Raw genomic sequence first — 16554 nt, forward strand, 5'->3', positions numbered from 1 at the left:
CACCGTCACTCAGAACACACCGAGAGGAGAAACACTACACACAACCCTCGCTGAGATAACACACACCGTCACTCGGAACACACCGAGAGGAGAAACACCACACACGACCCTCACTGAGATAACACACACCGTCACTCAGAACACACAGAGAGGAGAAACACTACACACACCCCTCACTGAGATAACACACACCGTCACTCAGAACACACCGAGAGGAGAAACACTACACACAACCCTCATTAAGATAACACACACCGTCGCTCGGAACACACCGAGAGGAGAAACACTACACACAACCCTCACTGAGATAACACACACCGTCACTCAGAACACACCGAGAGGAGAAACACTACAAACAACCCTCACTGAGATAACACACACCGTCACTCAGAACACACCGAGAGGAGAAACACTACACACAACCCTCACTGAGATAACACACACCGTCACTCAGAACACACCGACAGGAGAAACACTACACACAACCCTCGCTGAGATAACACACACCGTCACTCAGAACACACCGAGAGGAGAAACACTACACACAACCCTCACTGAGATAACACACACCGTCACTCAGAACACACCGAGAGGAGAAACACTACACACAACCCTCACTGAGATAACACACACCGTCACTCAGAACACACCGAGAGGAGAAACACTAGCATCAAACACCAATAGCTACAGAAAATACTCACTTTTCATCTTTACAGTTTGAACAATTTCAGTGACTTCATACAAAGTAATATTTTCTTCAAAGAAAAGAGGGACATTCTTTCACATGATTTATTTACATTTTTAGAAGATAATAATTCTTTAAGGTAAATGAAAATTAGCAGTTTGCTATAATAGTCTGCAGTAATTTACAGAATTACAGTAATGAGAAAAAAAGGTAGAAACTAAAAGTACATACTGTAATTCGAACAAATAATTTTCTGGGCTAATCCTGAAATTGTAATCAGCAGTGTTTGAAATCTATTCTGTTCTGAATGTGTGGTTCACAGTTTTGACAGCAGTGTGTTAGCATTTGAACAAAGTGCTGTAAATCCACAGTGTTGTGCAGGTTTTGGTTAAAGTCGTGGGATAAGTGTGTAGAGTTTGGAAAACTGTGTTCAAGCAATGAAAAACGAACTAAAGTTTGGTCCACATGAACTGCTGCTGTGCAGACTGTAGTTAGAGTTTTGCACATGTGACTCCAGTTGTGCCCACTGTCATTTAGCACTCGAAAAAAACTGTAAGACCTCTCCAATGTTGATGGCAGCACACTTTGATTTTGTGGATGAAACAAAAAATAAATCATACTGTATGTTGCATGTACAGTTGATAAGATGTTGTGACGGTGGTTGCTAGTGTGCAAGTGTATGACATTACAGTAAAAACGTAATCTAATGTATTGTTAGTTAGTTGTGGGAATGTCTTCATTAGGCTGCGTGTGTTTGTGGATCCTCTGAACGCAGCTGTTCAAACACTCTCTCTGCACCATCATGACATGTTTGAGAGGAGCTAACTGCTCACAAAACAACAGCCTTTCCTCCTTCAAGTGAACATGCGTGCTCCATACGCTCTTATGCACTTTCAATTAGCACCTACAACCTTACCGAGTTTCACAAATATATCAAAGGACTCACTAATGAATTCACTGGATGAATTGTTACCCTATATTTCTGTGGTAGAAATACAGTAAGAGTGGTTCCAAATTCAGCTACTGATTAATCTACAGTGTAATATTACATCTACATTTATAAAATCTTCAAATATTGTTAAAAGCCAACAAATGTGTGCATGCATGTTCCTGTCATATTTTACCCTAAAATCAAAAGATATGAAAACAAAATTATATTTTTGCTTTTGAAAATATAATATATATCAGTACATATTTTAATATGATATATTTTGAAATATTTAAAAATTTAAACAAACAAAAAAATAAATAAATATTACCTTTATTTACCTTTATTAATTATACATTTTATTGCTATTTATCACCATTTTTTTAGAGTGTATATTTAGCATTTACAAATGAATCCTATATTATGCGTTCATAGAAAATGAAGCCTATATATTTCTATTACTTTTATGAAAATTATTAATCTGGTGAAATGAGAAAAAGAGACTGAGAAAATGTTTAAATTGCAAAATATTGTAAAGATCCATAATGTAAAAAAACCCTAAGATTATTGACTGTTTTACAAGTCTTTCTACTTAGAAAAAAAACAAAAAACACATTTAATTAAATGTGTTATTTGCCATTTCTCAGTAATTGTTTGTGAAATGTACCAGCAATTTATGAGTGAAAAATATTTCTACACCAAATTTGTAACCTGTTACATTTTCAGTAATTGCCAATAAAAATAGCTTGCTTTAAATGAGCTTCTTCAACAGCTCTCTGTTCAACAACAAACGCTCGTCTATTGACCCGAGCGAGACAGTAAATAACAAGTTGAGCATGTTCCCATTTTTAGTCCTGTAAACGGCACAGAAACACAGAGAATGAGTCCATGGGCCGTTCCTGACCATGACTGTGAGTCAATATTAGAGCGGAGCAGAACGAGCGAAAGCAGCAGAGGAAATGGGCTTTTTCCAGACACATTCAACAACACAAGAGAATCTGTTCTGGCAGAACTTCTGCTCCACATGAACACTTCATCTGTGCTCATTCTCATTACACTTAACCTCACTGGCTCAAGGGTGTCTCACCTTCCAGGGCCTTTCGGTCTGTAACATCCTCTGATGGATTTTTATCATGTAAAACATTGATTCAATGAAAATAATACATATATGTTCACATGAACAGACTATATAGTGACGACAGCAAAGAAAGGTGTGGAATAAAGATTGTAACATGTCCATGTTTTACTTCCTATATTCTGTTTACAATGACTAAGAAATAACTTGATCTAAATCTGTGAGAGGGTTGGTGGTGGACAGAAGAGAGATTGGTTCATTCATTCAGTGCTGGTGGACACATGGCTGGAGCGTTTAGTAGCCTAACATCTGAGTCTTCACAGCTCTGTGTCAGTAAACAGACTGAGACCCTCCTGCAGACTGATGAAATCACACCGGCTTAAACAGCAGACTTTGGAGAGACTATATATAGTACACACACACACACACACACACACGAAAGTTTAAAAGAACATTTCTTTTGCTGATTTGGTGAAAATATGCTGATAATGTACTCATCCTGAGGCCATGCAAGATGTTGATGAGTTTGTTCCTTCATCAGGTTTGGAGAAATGTAGCATTGCATCAGTGTCTCATCAATGGATGCTCTGCAGTGAATGGGTGCCGTCAGAATGAGAGTCCAAACAGCTGATAAAAACATCACAATAATCCACAGCACTCCAGTCCATCAGTGAACATCTGGAGAAGACAAAAGCTGAAACAAATCCAGCATTAAGACGTTCTTAACTTCAAACTGTTGTTTCCAGATAAAATATGAGTCTAACAATAGAAAAATAACACTTCCTCCAGTTAAAAAGTCCATCTCCTGTTGTTTCTCACATCTAAATCCAGCCACATATTTGACTTGTGAACGGTGAATGATCTGTGCAGATTTCTCTCCTGATTCAGACCAGACTTTCACTGGAGGAAGTGTTATTATGAATTATGGACTTTTATTTCAGCCAGAAGCAAAAGTTTAAAGTTAAAATGTCATACTATGTTCACAGGATGTTAACTGCTGGACTGGAGTGCTGTGGATTATTGTGATGTATTTATCAGCTGTTTGGACTCTCATTCTGTTTGGGCACCCATTCACGGCAGAGCATCCATTGATGAGACACTGATGCAATGCTACATTTCTCCAAACCTGATGAAGAAACAAACTCATCTTGCATGAGGGTGAGTACATTTGCAGAAATTTTCTTTTTTTCAGAGAACTGTTGCTTTAAATCTGGGTTATTTATTTTCCCTTAAAAACTAGATGGGTTTAATTAAATCAATACTTAATAATTTTTAGCATTGAAAGAAATTTATTAATAATTAATTCTCTTTCACTTTGTTCAACATTTTGCACAATAATAAGTTAATTACAGTGGGTTATTATTGTAAACTTTTTTTATTATTATTGAAATAAAGCTGAAATAAAATATATAAATTAGATGAAAAACTTATTTCAGTTAGTTAGGCTCGAAAACTGTAAATAAAATAATTAAAAACTATAACTAAAGCTGAAAATAAAATAAAATTAAATGTAAATAACTACAAAACAAAAACTATATAATAAAATGACAAAATGACTTGAAATTAAATGTTAGCTGAGGTCAAATTAAATATTGTTTAGTTAAATCAAATATAGTTTATTTTTAAATTAAAATTAGTTTAACTAAAATTTTTATTCAAACGAAGTATAAGAATATTAAAAATAAATATTATAATAACTAGAATAGCAGATAAATAAACCTAAAATAGCACTGCATCCCAATGCATTCTGGGATTTCCTTCATGCACAGACTGTTTGTCTTTAAAGGAAGTTAAATATTAGGTGAAGTGCATGTAAATACTCAGAAAACAGACATTTCATCCTATTTATGTCTACAGCTCAACAATATGAAGTTTCCATCTCGGAGTCTGTAAAATGAAAAAGCAGAAATGACAAAGTTTTGCTCATTAGGAGAAATTAAATATAAACTACATCTGTTCCAAAGTCATAATAAGAGTGAAAAATCTCCCAGCACACATCTCGATTTTGAAGACTTTCACAAAAAAAAACAAAAGAAATGTCTCGAGCCATTTCAACTTTTCCTATGTACAGTAAATACTGATGGAGGCAGTAAAACGTCTCGGACTCTGATGTCTTTGGCTGGATTTAATCTCAGCTCTCATTCCTTGGTTCTTGGGAAGGTTTGTCCCATTCAAACATCTCAACTGAGAGCTCATTTGAACTTTTTTGTATTGAATGAACCGGTGATTTAGTGAAGAAAGAGTTCAGAAAAGAACCACAATCCATTTTCTCTATTACATTCTCTGCATTTCTGTTTATTGCAATTCAAACCACAAACGACCTCGTTCATCCAAGTCCAGCATTCATGGAAAAGGTTTTATAATCATGGCAAAGACAAAGGAAGCTCGCAGCAAACTTCTCAAGATGTTTAAGACAGAAATATCAACTGAAACCGGCATAGAAAACCAAACCCTTTATTAGTGTATATTTTACACTAGTGATCTGTGGAGTAAAGCACTCAATATCTAATAAAAAGCCAAAATAACACAAAATGTCCCTCAATGATCTAAGTTTAAAACAAAATGCTTATATTTTTCATAACCAATGCAATAAATACAAACTCTAACATACTAATCTATTAATTAATAGTTTTTACATTTAACTTAAAAGCAAAATTACATTTTATTATAATGCAAACATCACAAAAACACTTTTGTGCAAATTGCTCGCTCTACTAAAACTCATCTACAATAGATAAAGTACTTTGCTATAAATATTACTCCAACAGCTATATGGAGTGTTTCAAGTTACTAAAAAAGCTTTAAATTAAATAACTATAATTAAATCTATTATATAGGCCTTTAAAATTCAACTCCAGCCTGAGGGCTTTACATCCTGTGGAAACAGAGAGAAAGAAACACATGTAGTGGATTATTGCTCTGATTACATATTCGTGAAATATTAATGTGCACACAAAATCTTGACTTGTCACACAGTTTCTGAAAGCTGACACTTGGACAACAGAAGCACACACCAAATCTGCAAAACCATACGCTAATTCTGGGCTTTTGACTCAGTTTTCAGTTTCATAAAACACTTTTTACAAAACAGAATTATCTATGTAACAAACAGGAATTGATATTTGATGTTTGCTTTTGATATGTGTTTGTGATATTTTGAATGCATTGCGTCATTTTGCAAGAGATGTGAGGCATTTTGCATTTTTGTGTGCATTTCTTGAATTATGTGTAAAGTAAAAAAAAAAAAATGCAAAGTTATGTAAAAGTATTTAAGCAGTTGAATAAAAAAAATAAATAAAAATGCATTTCCTCACCCAGTTAAGACGCAGTTTCTGGTTTGGATGTAAACGCCGGTGTAAATGACCTCACATCGCACAACGTTGTTGGAGAAGTCAGATTCGGCCACCAGGAAGTCTGGATTGACTGTGACCTGGACAGGAAGTGACATCCACATCAACAACAGGATCCCGTTTGGAAAGTGTCTCTACATCAGCTTTATATCTCATACCTTGAGAATGTAGTTTCCAGGAGGGACGTCTGTGATGTCGATCCACTGGCAGTCGATGTTGGCGGCGTATGTGTCGTGGCAGCCTGGACTCAAACCCTGAAAACACAGCAGTAATAACTAGTTAATAAATACTGTAATAACTGAATCAGAAATGTATTACTATAATATTTCTATTAATCAAAACACTAAATATAACAAGCGCAAATTAATCTCAAATTAATAGTAATAGTTGTCTAAACTGAAATTGCTGAATTAAAATAAAATATTAAATTTTGAAATCTAAATATGAGAACAAAAACATAAATTAAATGAAAATTGGAAATTTTGCTTTCACAACTAATCATAATATTTGTTGTATGCAAGAATACAGCAACAATAATACAATAATAAGCAATGAACCTGGAGCACAAAACCAGTCATAAGGGTATTTTTGAAATTGATTGAGATTTATACATCAATCAATCAATCAATCAATCTGCTGACATACAACTATTTGAAAATCTGGAAGCTGAGGGTGCAAAAAAAAAAAAAAACCAAATATTGTCAAAATCACCTTTAATGTTGTTCAGATGAATTTCTTAGCAATGCATATTACTAATCAAAAATTAAGTTTTGATATATTTACAGTAGGAAATTTAGAAAATATCTTTATGATGTTTACTTAATACCCTTATGTTTTTGGGCATAAAAGAGAAATGGATAATATTGACCCATAGATAGTAGCACAGGCAAGTGACTGCCTGGTAAGCATTTCTGCTTGTTGCACCTCTGACGGTGCCATTGCGGGTAGCTGCAGGGTCATCAGCCGGGAGCCACCCTTCATTGATGTTTCGCTCCATTAATCCCGGAACATCTCACGGTGGTTGAGCAACGACAAGGACGTCTGCCTGCCGCCCCCTGCAGCTATAGGAACCATACTTTCCCCACGCCTGGTCCTTCCTTCTTAACCAAAGCCAAAAGCTTCCCTGCTCTGCCTCTTCGGTCAGGTCTTTCAGAGCCTTTCTTAGTTTGGGGCCGGTAACTCCCATGCTTTTCAGGAAGCGCTGGGTAGATGCTCCCACGAAACCCCTGCAGCCCACTTCCACCGGATAGCTGACAGCTGACCACCCCACCTCTCTGCATTCGGCTTTGAGGTCGAGGTACCGATCTTTTTTCCTCTCAAACGCTGCCTTCATTCCTCCTTCCCACAGGACAGTGAGCTTTGCCAAAATTACTGCCCGGGCTGTGCCAGACCAGAGAATGATGTCCGGACGAAGGTTGGTTGTGGTGATCTCAGTTGGAAACCTGAGCTGCCGGTCGAGGTCCACTCTCAGATTCCACTCGCAACTGCCTGCCAGGACTGATCTCTGCGGCTGCGTGATGTTAGGGGCCCCTCCTCCCTCTCTGACGAAGTAGATCATCCGTCTTGATGTCGGTGGAAGGCGCTCCCTGGCTAATTCCACCCTGCGTACCTTCAGGATCTCGGCCAGCTTCTGCAGGACATGTTCATAGCGCCACCTATACCGACCCTGGGTCAATGCTGTTTTACATCTTGACAGGATGTGCTGGAGGCTCGGATTTGGGGCATTGCAAAGTTCTCTGAGACATACCACAGACAGAGGTTGCTGGGGCTTGGGAGGGTGTCATAGGTGGACCTTATGAGGAAACTCAGCCTGGCTTGGGGGATCTTCCACATGTCGGCCCAACCTACGGTCCTACTTATTACTCCTTCCCAGGTCGTCCAGCGTCCTTGCTGGCGTGGCTTAGAGCTTTGAACTGATAGCTCTCCTCCTCTGTCCTGACCACCTCAGAAATCACTAGCTCTTTTCTCTCCTTCCTTGTGGCTTTGGACCACATCTTTGGAGTAGTCCCCCAACCCAGGCCAGTTCTCCCTGACTGTGTCCTGCCAACAATTTCTTGGTGTTTCAGCCCTCTGATTGCCTGGTCGACTGCTAATTCTGCCCTCCACTTGCGACCTGTTCGTACTGGGGCTTTGGTGTTCTGCACAGATGGGTCAGATGAGTCCCTTAGCTCTAAGACAAGCCTCGCCTTCTCCTGTCTGTAGCCCAACAGAAAATCTGCGTCAGGCCTTCGGTGAGTTGTAACATTACTGTATTAGCCATATGCTTATCTGACAACTCAGCTGTATAAAGTTTCCCAAGACTCCGGACGGGATGTTCTGCTAGTATTGGGATCTTCTCACTGTTCACTGTGAAAGAGATGTGATCATTTCTGACTCCTTTACGTATGGAGAGACTGCGGGACATACAATGTATTGTTGGCTATTGCTACAAATATACTTGTGCTACTGATGACTGCTTTTGTGCTCAAATAAATCAAATAATCCAATAAATTACAAAATAAGATAATAAATATAATAAATATGAGAGGAAAAAGGGGTGGTGTTAGCGCAGTGGATAAGACGCATGCCTGTGGTGTGGGAGACCCGGGTTCGAATCCACTGTGAACCGCCAGTGTGACCCTGAGCAAGACACTTAACCCCTAGTTGCTCCAGAGGCGTGCGACCTCTGACATATATAGCAATTGTAAGTCGCAAGCGTCAGCTAAATGTAAATGTAAATGTAAAAAACTTGAAATAAAAACTAAAACTGAAATAAAAATAAATTAAACTTGAATAATAACATAAAAAAACTAATAAAAATGGTAAATTACCAAAAATAAAAGCTAATGCAAAATATAAATAAAAGCTGTAATAGTATATAAATACTACTTAAATTAGATTCTTTTATAATTTTTTTTACATTTTTATATTTTCTGTGTTAAGTTTAATTAAAAAGTATTTTTGTGTTTTTGTCAGTTTTATTTATTATTTATAGATTTGTACATTTACATTTATGCATTTAGTAGACAGTTTTATCCAAAGCGACTTACAGTGCATTCAGGCAATACATTTTTTTTTTTAAATTAGTATTTTTATTTCTTATTTTAGCTTTAGCACATCAAGTCAAACTGGCAAAGCTAAAATAAAATAAGTTTCAGTTTTATTTTGAATTTTATTTCATTTCAGTTAAAGTTTACTTCAAGCAACGACAATGGAGCTGTTTATTTTATTGTAGTAATAACCTTGCTGTTCATTGTGGGATACTGATGTTTGTGTGTGTGTGTGTGTGTGTGTGTGTGTGTGTGTGTGTGTGTGTGTGTGTTTGTACCTGTGTGTGTGCGGTGCAGGCATATCGGCGGTGAAATCCAGGATCACAGCCCGTATCTTCCAGACAGAAACTGGCCTTGTGACCCTCAGCGACCTTCAGTCCGGTGTTGATGTCCAGCAGATCATAGTGACTGAACGCATCCATGCTGTGATAGTGCCTGTCAGATATCACACAGATCATGCACTTCTCATGTGGTATGATTAACACCGCTATAATGATTCAAACACACATTTCTGCAAATGCATATCACTCACAAAGGATTTATAAAACACAGATCCCATTCTAAATTCTGATTGTATTGAGGTTCATTCTGATTTTAATACTAATAAATGTAACTTTTTTATTGAACAATAATGTATTTTATAATACTGCTGTTACTGTAATTTTATAAAAAGCAAGAAGCATGCATTGCACTGATTGCATTACAGTACAGGTTTTAGTATTTATAATCTGATCATATTATATAATAATAATATTAATAATCTCATCACCCTGTATCATGTTTGCTGAATTAAATCTAATACCTGTTTCTTACTAGTAATATTGGGCTGATGATTTCAAAATATGCGCATTTTGTAGCATTTTTGCTTTCGACTAGCATTTGTGAGGTGAAGACGTTGTGTATTCTCTATTAATCATCAGAAAAACACTTCCTGTCTGAGCCAGATCACAACTATCTGTTCGATTCCCAGCCCATTTTTACACGTATGATATTATTTTACGCCTAATTCTGATTTCAAGATAAGAATTCTGGCCAGAGACAGAAGAAAATGCAAACATGAGCCTTTTTTGTGCTTCATCTGTGTTGATGTAGTATGTATTTGAACATATTTGTGCAGATTTTATGTTAAATGATACATTGTGAAAACTCTGTTTTAGAATTTTGAGTGCTTTTGTTTTGATAAGTGCATTAAAACTGATACATACTGTACATATTAATTTTTTTTGCAAATCTGATTTTATTTCGAATGATTATTAATTAGACTCACTGATGACAGCTGTGCCACTCCCACTGATGTCTGGGTTTGACAGGCAGAAAGTCAGACGTTCCCATGTTTCTGACCTTCTGTGGGAAGCGCAGCAGAACCCTGTAGTCGATGTCTCTGACTGTGGGTCTGTATGCAGATCTGAAAGATGAAAGACGGTGGAGGATGAGTTCATGGACCTCTGGGTGACGAAAGTTCATGCATCCAGCCATACTGATGGTTGCACCACAAAAATAAGCCAAACTGACCATCTAAAAGCTCTTAGCATTATTCAAAGCATGCAACATTTCATTTTTAGGGTACAGTACACATGATTCAACATGCTAAGACATTGCAAACTTAAGAAAAAGTCCTCAGACACGTTCAAATCTTTGAATATGACTGCATTATATAAAGAAATCTCAATGCTAAATCTTTTGAAGGTGTTTGAAGTCAGCTGGAGTTTTGGTGGTTTTTAGTGGATGTATGAAGTCAAGTTCACACAAGGGTCTTAGTAGAAGAAACCACAGGGCTATAAAATGTATCACAACTGGTTTCAATTACGCATGATATCATATTGCATTAAAATAGCTTGTTAATGCATTATGAGTTAGAGTCTTAGAGTTTTGCTTATATTGTGTTTGTACATCATTCTTGTACAATTAATGACATTTTCTTTAATAATTTGTATCTAATGCGGTGCTATTCAGACATTTTAATCCTCACTATGTGTTCTGGTCATTTTGATCCAGAGGATTTTCTTTTTCCTAAAATGCTGTTGAATGCTTTCGCATTGGACTGAAACTTATTGACTTTGCTCACAACTTTCCTTCCGAAAATCTTTTACTTTTTGGGGATTTTATTTCCAATGTCTTACACCTGTGGTGCTCCTGATCAAAAATGATTGACCTGTGAAAAAAGGATTACAGTAATGTCTCATTATATGATATATTATTACTTTTTATCAACTTGTTTTTTCTTTCTTTTTGCAACTGATTGGTTATATGCACCTCAGTTTTTGAATGAACCTTGACAAAAGGAACCACAAATAATATTTTTTTAACTCAAAAACTGATTGCATAAGTTCAGATAATATACCATAATAAAATGCTCTTAACTCTTTTCATTACTGAACAAACTGATGTCACGGTAGTTTTGTTAAAGCAATACAGGAAAATTTCCATGTTCTTCAGAGAGTTAGAATATGTTTAATAAATCATCAACAACATTCACAGTATATAAAAATGTCTAGTTTGAAATACACCAAAAATCCACATGGGGTCCGTTTCATAAACTCAAAGTTTCGGATTTTTTGAAGGAAAGAAAGAAAGAAAAAGAAATAAAGAACGAAAGAAATGATTTTTTTTTAAATAAAGATTTAATAAAATAAAGGTTTTGAAAAAAAAATGGTATTAGTGCAAAAGACAGACACTAAAGAAATACTGCTAAATATTTACGGAATATTGTCTGAAGTTTTCAGGATTCTGAAAAAAAAAACCATAGATTTGGGGGGGAAAACAGTAGTTTATGCGATTTATGACCGTGAAAACCAAATTAAGCAAAGTATTTTCAGCACAGCACGAGGGCTAACTATGACCTAAGTGTCTTAATATTTGTTATAGTCGCTGAGTGTAAATGCACACATATATATGGATCATAATTCCTAACGCACCGCGCAAGGCAGTTCTCCTCCGCCGCGCACCGGAGCGCGTACATCTGGACGCGCTGGATGTATGAACCCGCCTGGATTGAATATGGATCTGGCACAAGATCCGGCAGACCTGCAGACGAGCACAACATATGCACACTAAAACACGTCTGTTTGAAAACAATCCCACACTTTCCCCCATATGTTGAGACTAAACTCGACTTTGCGCGCAGCTCACCGTTCTGGAAGTATCTCGTGCCGTGACCGGTGCCAGGCGGCGCGCGGCGCGGGATTACCGCTCTACCGCCGGGCGGATAGATGTTATAGAAAACCGTGTTCCTGTTTCGCGGATCATCTCCTGCCATGCTTTCAGACGTGGTTCCCTGCTCTGCATTTGGAGATTGTGCTCTGGAGAGCCCCGCTTCGTTATAGTTTCCATTAGTTAAAGTGTTTGAGGTCTCAGTTGGCGCTTCCAGGTGTTGGAGATTGGAAACCGCTGGCGCCCTCCGTGCGGTATTTTCCCCTTGAGCCGGGGCTCTTCCGCCGCTGGAGTATTCGGACGGAGTGGTGAAGTTGGATCTGGTTCCTGGCCGTTGAAGCCGTTGAAGCACCTGCATTTGTCTAGCTCCAGGTGCGCGGCTGTTGGCCGCGATGTACTGCATGTGATCAGGACCCAAAAGCGCGGTGTTGCCGCTACTTGTAGCCGCAGAATCGGACGCTTCTAGTCGAATTTGCATGGTCCTGTCTCGGACAGCATCTCTACTGCTGCTCAGAAACACCCTGGAGAGTCTTCTGGACGCCACCGGTGCGTGATACTCCGAGCCGGTGCTCATTAAACTGAACACCTGGCCGTTATTGACCCACTGGATCCGGTTCCTCCAGGGCGCGGAGTTTTGCGCGCTGATAAAGTTATTCAGTCCTTGAAGTAAATAGAAAACCAAAATCAAGTTTGGCATCTTGAGATGCATTTTAGAGCTGGACGGTCACTGATGTGTGCTCCCAGCACAGATGTTCCTCTGATAGTGGATGTGGGTTTCTGAGGTGCGTAAAAGGCATAGCGTCCTCTAGAGACTGGAAACAGTCCAAAGTGCCGCAGAGGGACTTTTATCAAATTGTGGGAGTTCATGCGCGCATGCACAGTCAGAGAGACTCGCGCTTAACTCTTTCCTCGCCGGACAAACTGCTGTCTCGTTAGTTTTGTTAAAGCAATGCAAATAGACCTCCATGATCATTGGAGAGAGCTTGACTGTGTTTAATAAATTATCAGCGTTTAGCTACTTGAACATTATAAAACGTATGCAGTCTCTGCAATGGAGTCCTGGGCTGCAAATCTGGAGCTTTCAGTTATTTATGAAATTATACTTATATATTAAGATACATATTACATTTTTCAGAATTCTTAAATAATAAAAAATAAAAATAGGTTTTAGGGGGAAACGTTTTTCTTAAAACAAAAGGGAAACAAATCAAATACTATTAAACATTATGCAATTTATAGGAATTCAAGTTTATCAGAATTCATAAATAAAGCAAGTTAAAAAGCAAAAAATAAACAGTTAAAATGGTTAGCCACCACGTAGGCTAAATTGGCTTCATTATTTAGCACTTTTTATTTGTGGAAAGACTCTATTCGTCTTTAGTAAACGCTGCACTCCGGCATTCTGGTGAGAGTTTGTGAGCTGCTCTTCTGTCGGCCCCTACACAACAAACAAAGCATCCTCCTGTTTAACACATTCAGGCTGCATTCCCCAATGTGGCCCCTAGAGTATAGAAGCACGTGGGTAGCGATATTCAATTTGGAATGCATTATGTAAAATGACAATGCATTTATGTATTTACATTTTCATTTTCCAATACATTTGTGCAACGTTTGGTGCAAAATGAAAATGAAAATTAAAGTACATAATTTTCATTTGCCATTTCATACACCAGTTTTAATATGTAAAATGAAAACTAATTTTAACGCTTTATAAGTTGCAAAATGAAAATGAAAATGTATTACAGAAATGATTAGATATGTATAACATGTTCAAGCAAAAACTGTGGCAAAATTATCATTTAAATGCTATTTTTCTTAAATGCATTAACACTCACAGTCAAGACACTTACGATTGCATTTTCATTCAATGTCCCGCAATGAATGTAGCAAAATTCAATGTGCACATTGAAAATACATTCCGAGCCGATCACGTCTCCGCCCCCTCGCGCCATGTCAATCACTGCGTGAACAAGGCGGGGCTTGCAGAAGGTCAGAGACTCAAATCTCAAGAAGAGGATTCAAGTGAGAGAACATGGACAAGACCGTTGGTCCGTGTACGTTTTGATCATTTCAGTTTATGGCTTCAATATTTCATTCGCACTTGTGGGCGGAGCTGAAATGCTGCTTTCATCTGATTGGTCGAATCGCTCCACCTTCAGCTCGGTCTTTTCATTCTTTCAGACAGAATAAGAGTCAGTGCGAGTGAAGCACTGTAATGTCTGAAACCACCGCTCACTGTTAATTAGCATAATATTTGAATCAGATGTAGCTGGGCACATAATTCGTGCTGCTGAGGCCTGCAAATTATTTCTAGGTTGTAGTATTGTATGAATATTGTCCCACTGATAAATACAGTGCAAATAGTTCTGTCTCTGCTGAAGCTGGAGCGATTCGACCAATCAGATGAAAGGAGCGTTTCAGCGCCACCCACAAGTGCGAATGAAATATTGAAGCCATAACCGAAATAATCAAAACGTACACGGACCAACTGTCTTGTCCATGTTCTCTCACTTGAATCCTCTTCTTGAGATTTGAGTCTCTGACCTTCTGCAAGCCCCCCCTTGTTCACGCAGTGATTGACATGGTGCGAGGGGGCGGAGACGTGATCGGCTCGGAATGCATTTTCAATGTGAATTTGAATTTTGCTACATTCATTGCGGGACATTGAATGAAAATGCAATCGTAAGTGTCTTGACTGTGAGTGTTAATGCATTTAAGAAAAATAGCATTTAAATGATCATTTTGCCACAGTTTTTGCTTGAACATGTTATACATATCTAATCATTTCTGTAATACATTTTCATTTTCATTTTGCAACTTATAAAGCGTTAAAATTAGTTTTCATTTTACATATTAAAACTGGTGTATGAAATGACAAATGAAAATTATGTAATTTAATTTTCATTTTCATTTTGCACCAAACGTTGCACAAATGTATTGGAAAATGTAAATGTAAATACAGAAATGCATTGCCATTTTACATAATGCATTGTCATTTTGCATATTACATTGCAAATTGAATATCGCTACCCATGTGCTTCCATACTAGAGAGCGCATTGTGGAAGGGTAACTGTGAATCTCTGAACGTTGTGCTGAACTTTGATGTCCACTAGATGACAGTGCACTAACAGAAACACATACTGACTGATTAAGAGCCATTGTAAATCAAAACCCTGTTACTTTCTCTAGCATTGCAATTAATTTGCAATAACAACACAACGAAAATTACTGTATAAATAACTGAAAGCTTGAAATGAAAGAGTATTTCTTGATGTCAAAACATAATTTTTTTCATAATGTTCTTATTGTTTAAATTTAGCTGAAAAGTTCACAATAAGGTTAAGATTAACTGCAAATTCCCAACGGGGTTATTATTGTGAACTAAAACTAAAACCATAAAAAAAAACCTTATCATTACTTGAAATGCAATAAACTATAATGAAATATAATATTTTTAGTTTAAGTAAATTAAATAAATTAAAACTAAAAAACGACATAAAAATAATAAAAACAACAAAAAACAACATTATAAGTTTAAAATTAAACACTAAAATTCTTAATTAAAAATAAAATCAATTATTTAAAAGAACAAATGAAAAGAGATCAAAATTAACAGCATAAACATTAATAAAAATTATTAAAAACTGGAAAATATAATGTAGGCTACATAAATATTTTTTTTAAATATTAACAAAAACTGTCGGCTATATAAATTATAAAACAAAACAAGTGCCAGCTTTCGACATGTAATGTGACAAATTATAATGTAACAAACTACAGACACTCCATATTATTTTCACACATTTAATGCTATTTGGTTATTTGTTAACTGCATTTAATATATTATAATTTCAATGAAGTATTTGTATTGGTTTTATACAAGCTAATTTATTGCACGTTTTTGTTGCATTTCCAGAGTTTTGAGCAGCAGGCATCAGCAGCGTGAAGAGTTTCGAGCGCTTTTTCAAGCTATCTTTGTGAGGACATTTACTGACTCTAGCTCCTTTCCCTAAACCTCCATCAGAGCTTAGTGCCTTGCCCAAACCCTTACTCTAAACCTAACCTTTTCCCAATCATAACCCAACCTTTAAAACCAAGTCTTGATTCTGAAACAGGCCTTCAAATGGCTCTCAGAAAGTGAGGACTGGCCAAAATGTCCTCACTTTAAAAGATTGTTCTCACTAAAACTCAAAGATAGCATGCAGTACAAGGACACACACACATATAATGTGCAATTATAAAGAGAGCATGAATAGAGCAACATTTGTCACAGCACACTCAGTATTACTCCATTGCAAATTCTTTCTATGGGTCAAATAGCCTCGAGGACCTCATA

General features: G+C 37.1%; 1 protein-coding gene across 1 annotated transcript; it reads right to left on the reverse strand.

The window, feature by feature from the left end:
- Positions 1 to 5245: 5245 nt before the first annotated feature.
- On the reverse strand, positions 5246 to 13049 carry LOC132095702 (protein-lysine 6-oxidase-like). The gene is made up of 7 exons (XM_059500812.1): positions 12197 to 13049; positions 11983 to 12091; positions 10335 to 10472; positions 9346 to 9502; positions 6197 to 6292; positions 6003 to 6118; positions 5246 to 5563 (listed from the first exon to the last, which is right to left on the reverse strand). The coding sequence occupies exons 1-7, from the start codon at positions 12924 to 12926 to the stop codon at positions 5557 to 5559; spliced, it is 1353 nt and encodes a 450-aa protein (XP_059356795.1). The 5' UTR covers positions 12927 to 13049; the 3' UTR covers positions 5246 to 5556.
- Positions 13050 to 16554: the final 3505 nt, after the last annotated feature.

This window comes from Carassius carassius, chromosome 20, assembly GCF_963082965.1.
Source record: "Carassius carassius chromosome 20, fCarCar2.1, whole genome shotgun sequence".
NCBI lineage: Eukaryota > Metazoa > Chordata > Actinopteri > Cypriniformes > Cyprinidae > Carassius > Carassius carassius.

Excerpts from the sequence above, each read along its gene's own strand:
- LOC132095702 (XM_059500812.1), bottom strand. The coding sequence starts at position 12,926 with ATGCATCTCAAGATGCCAAACTTGATTTTGGTTTTCTATTTACTTCAA. Across the intron at positions 12,092-12,196 it reads CACGAGATACTTCCAGAACG|GTCTGCCGGATCTTGTGCCA; the intron begins GTGAGCTGCGCG and ends GCTCGTCTGCAG. Across the intron at positions 6,119-6,196 it reads CTGGAAACTACATTCTCAAG|GTCACAGTCAATCCAGACTT; the intron begins GTATGAGATATA and ends CTTCCTGTCCAG.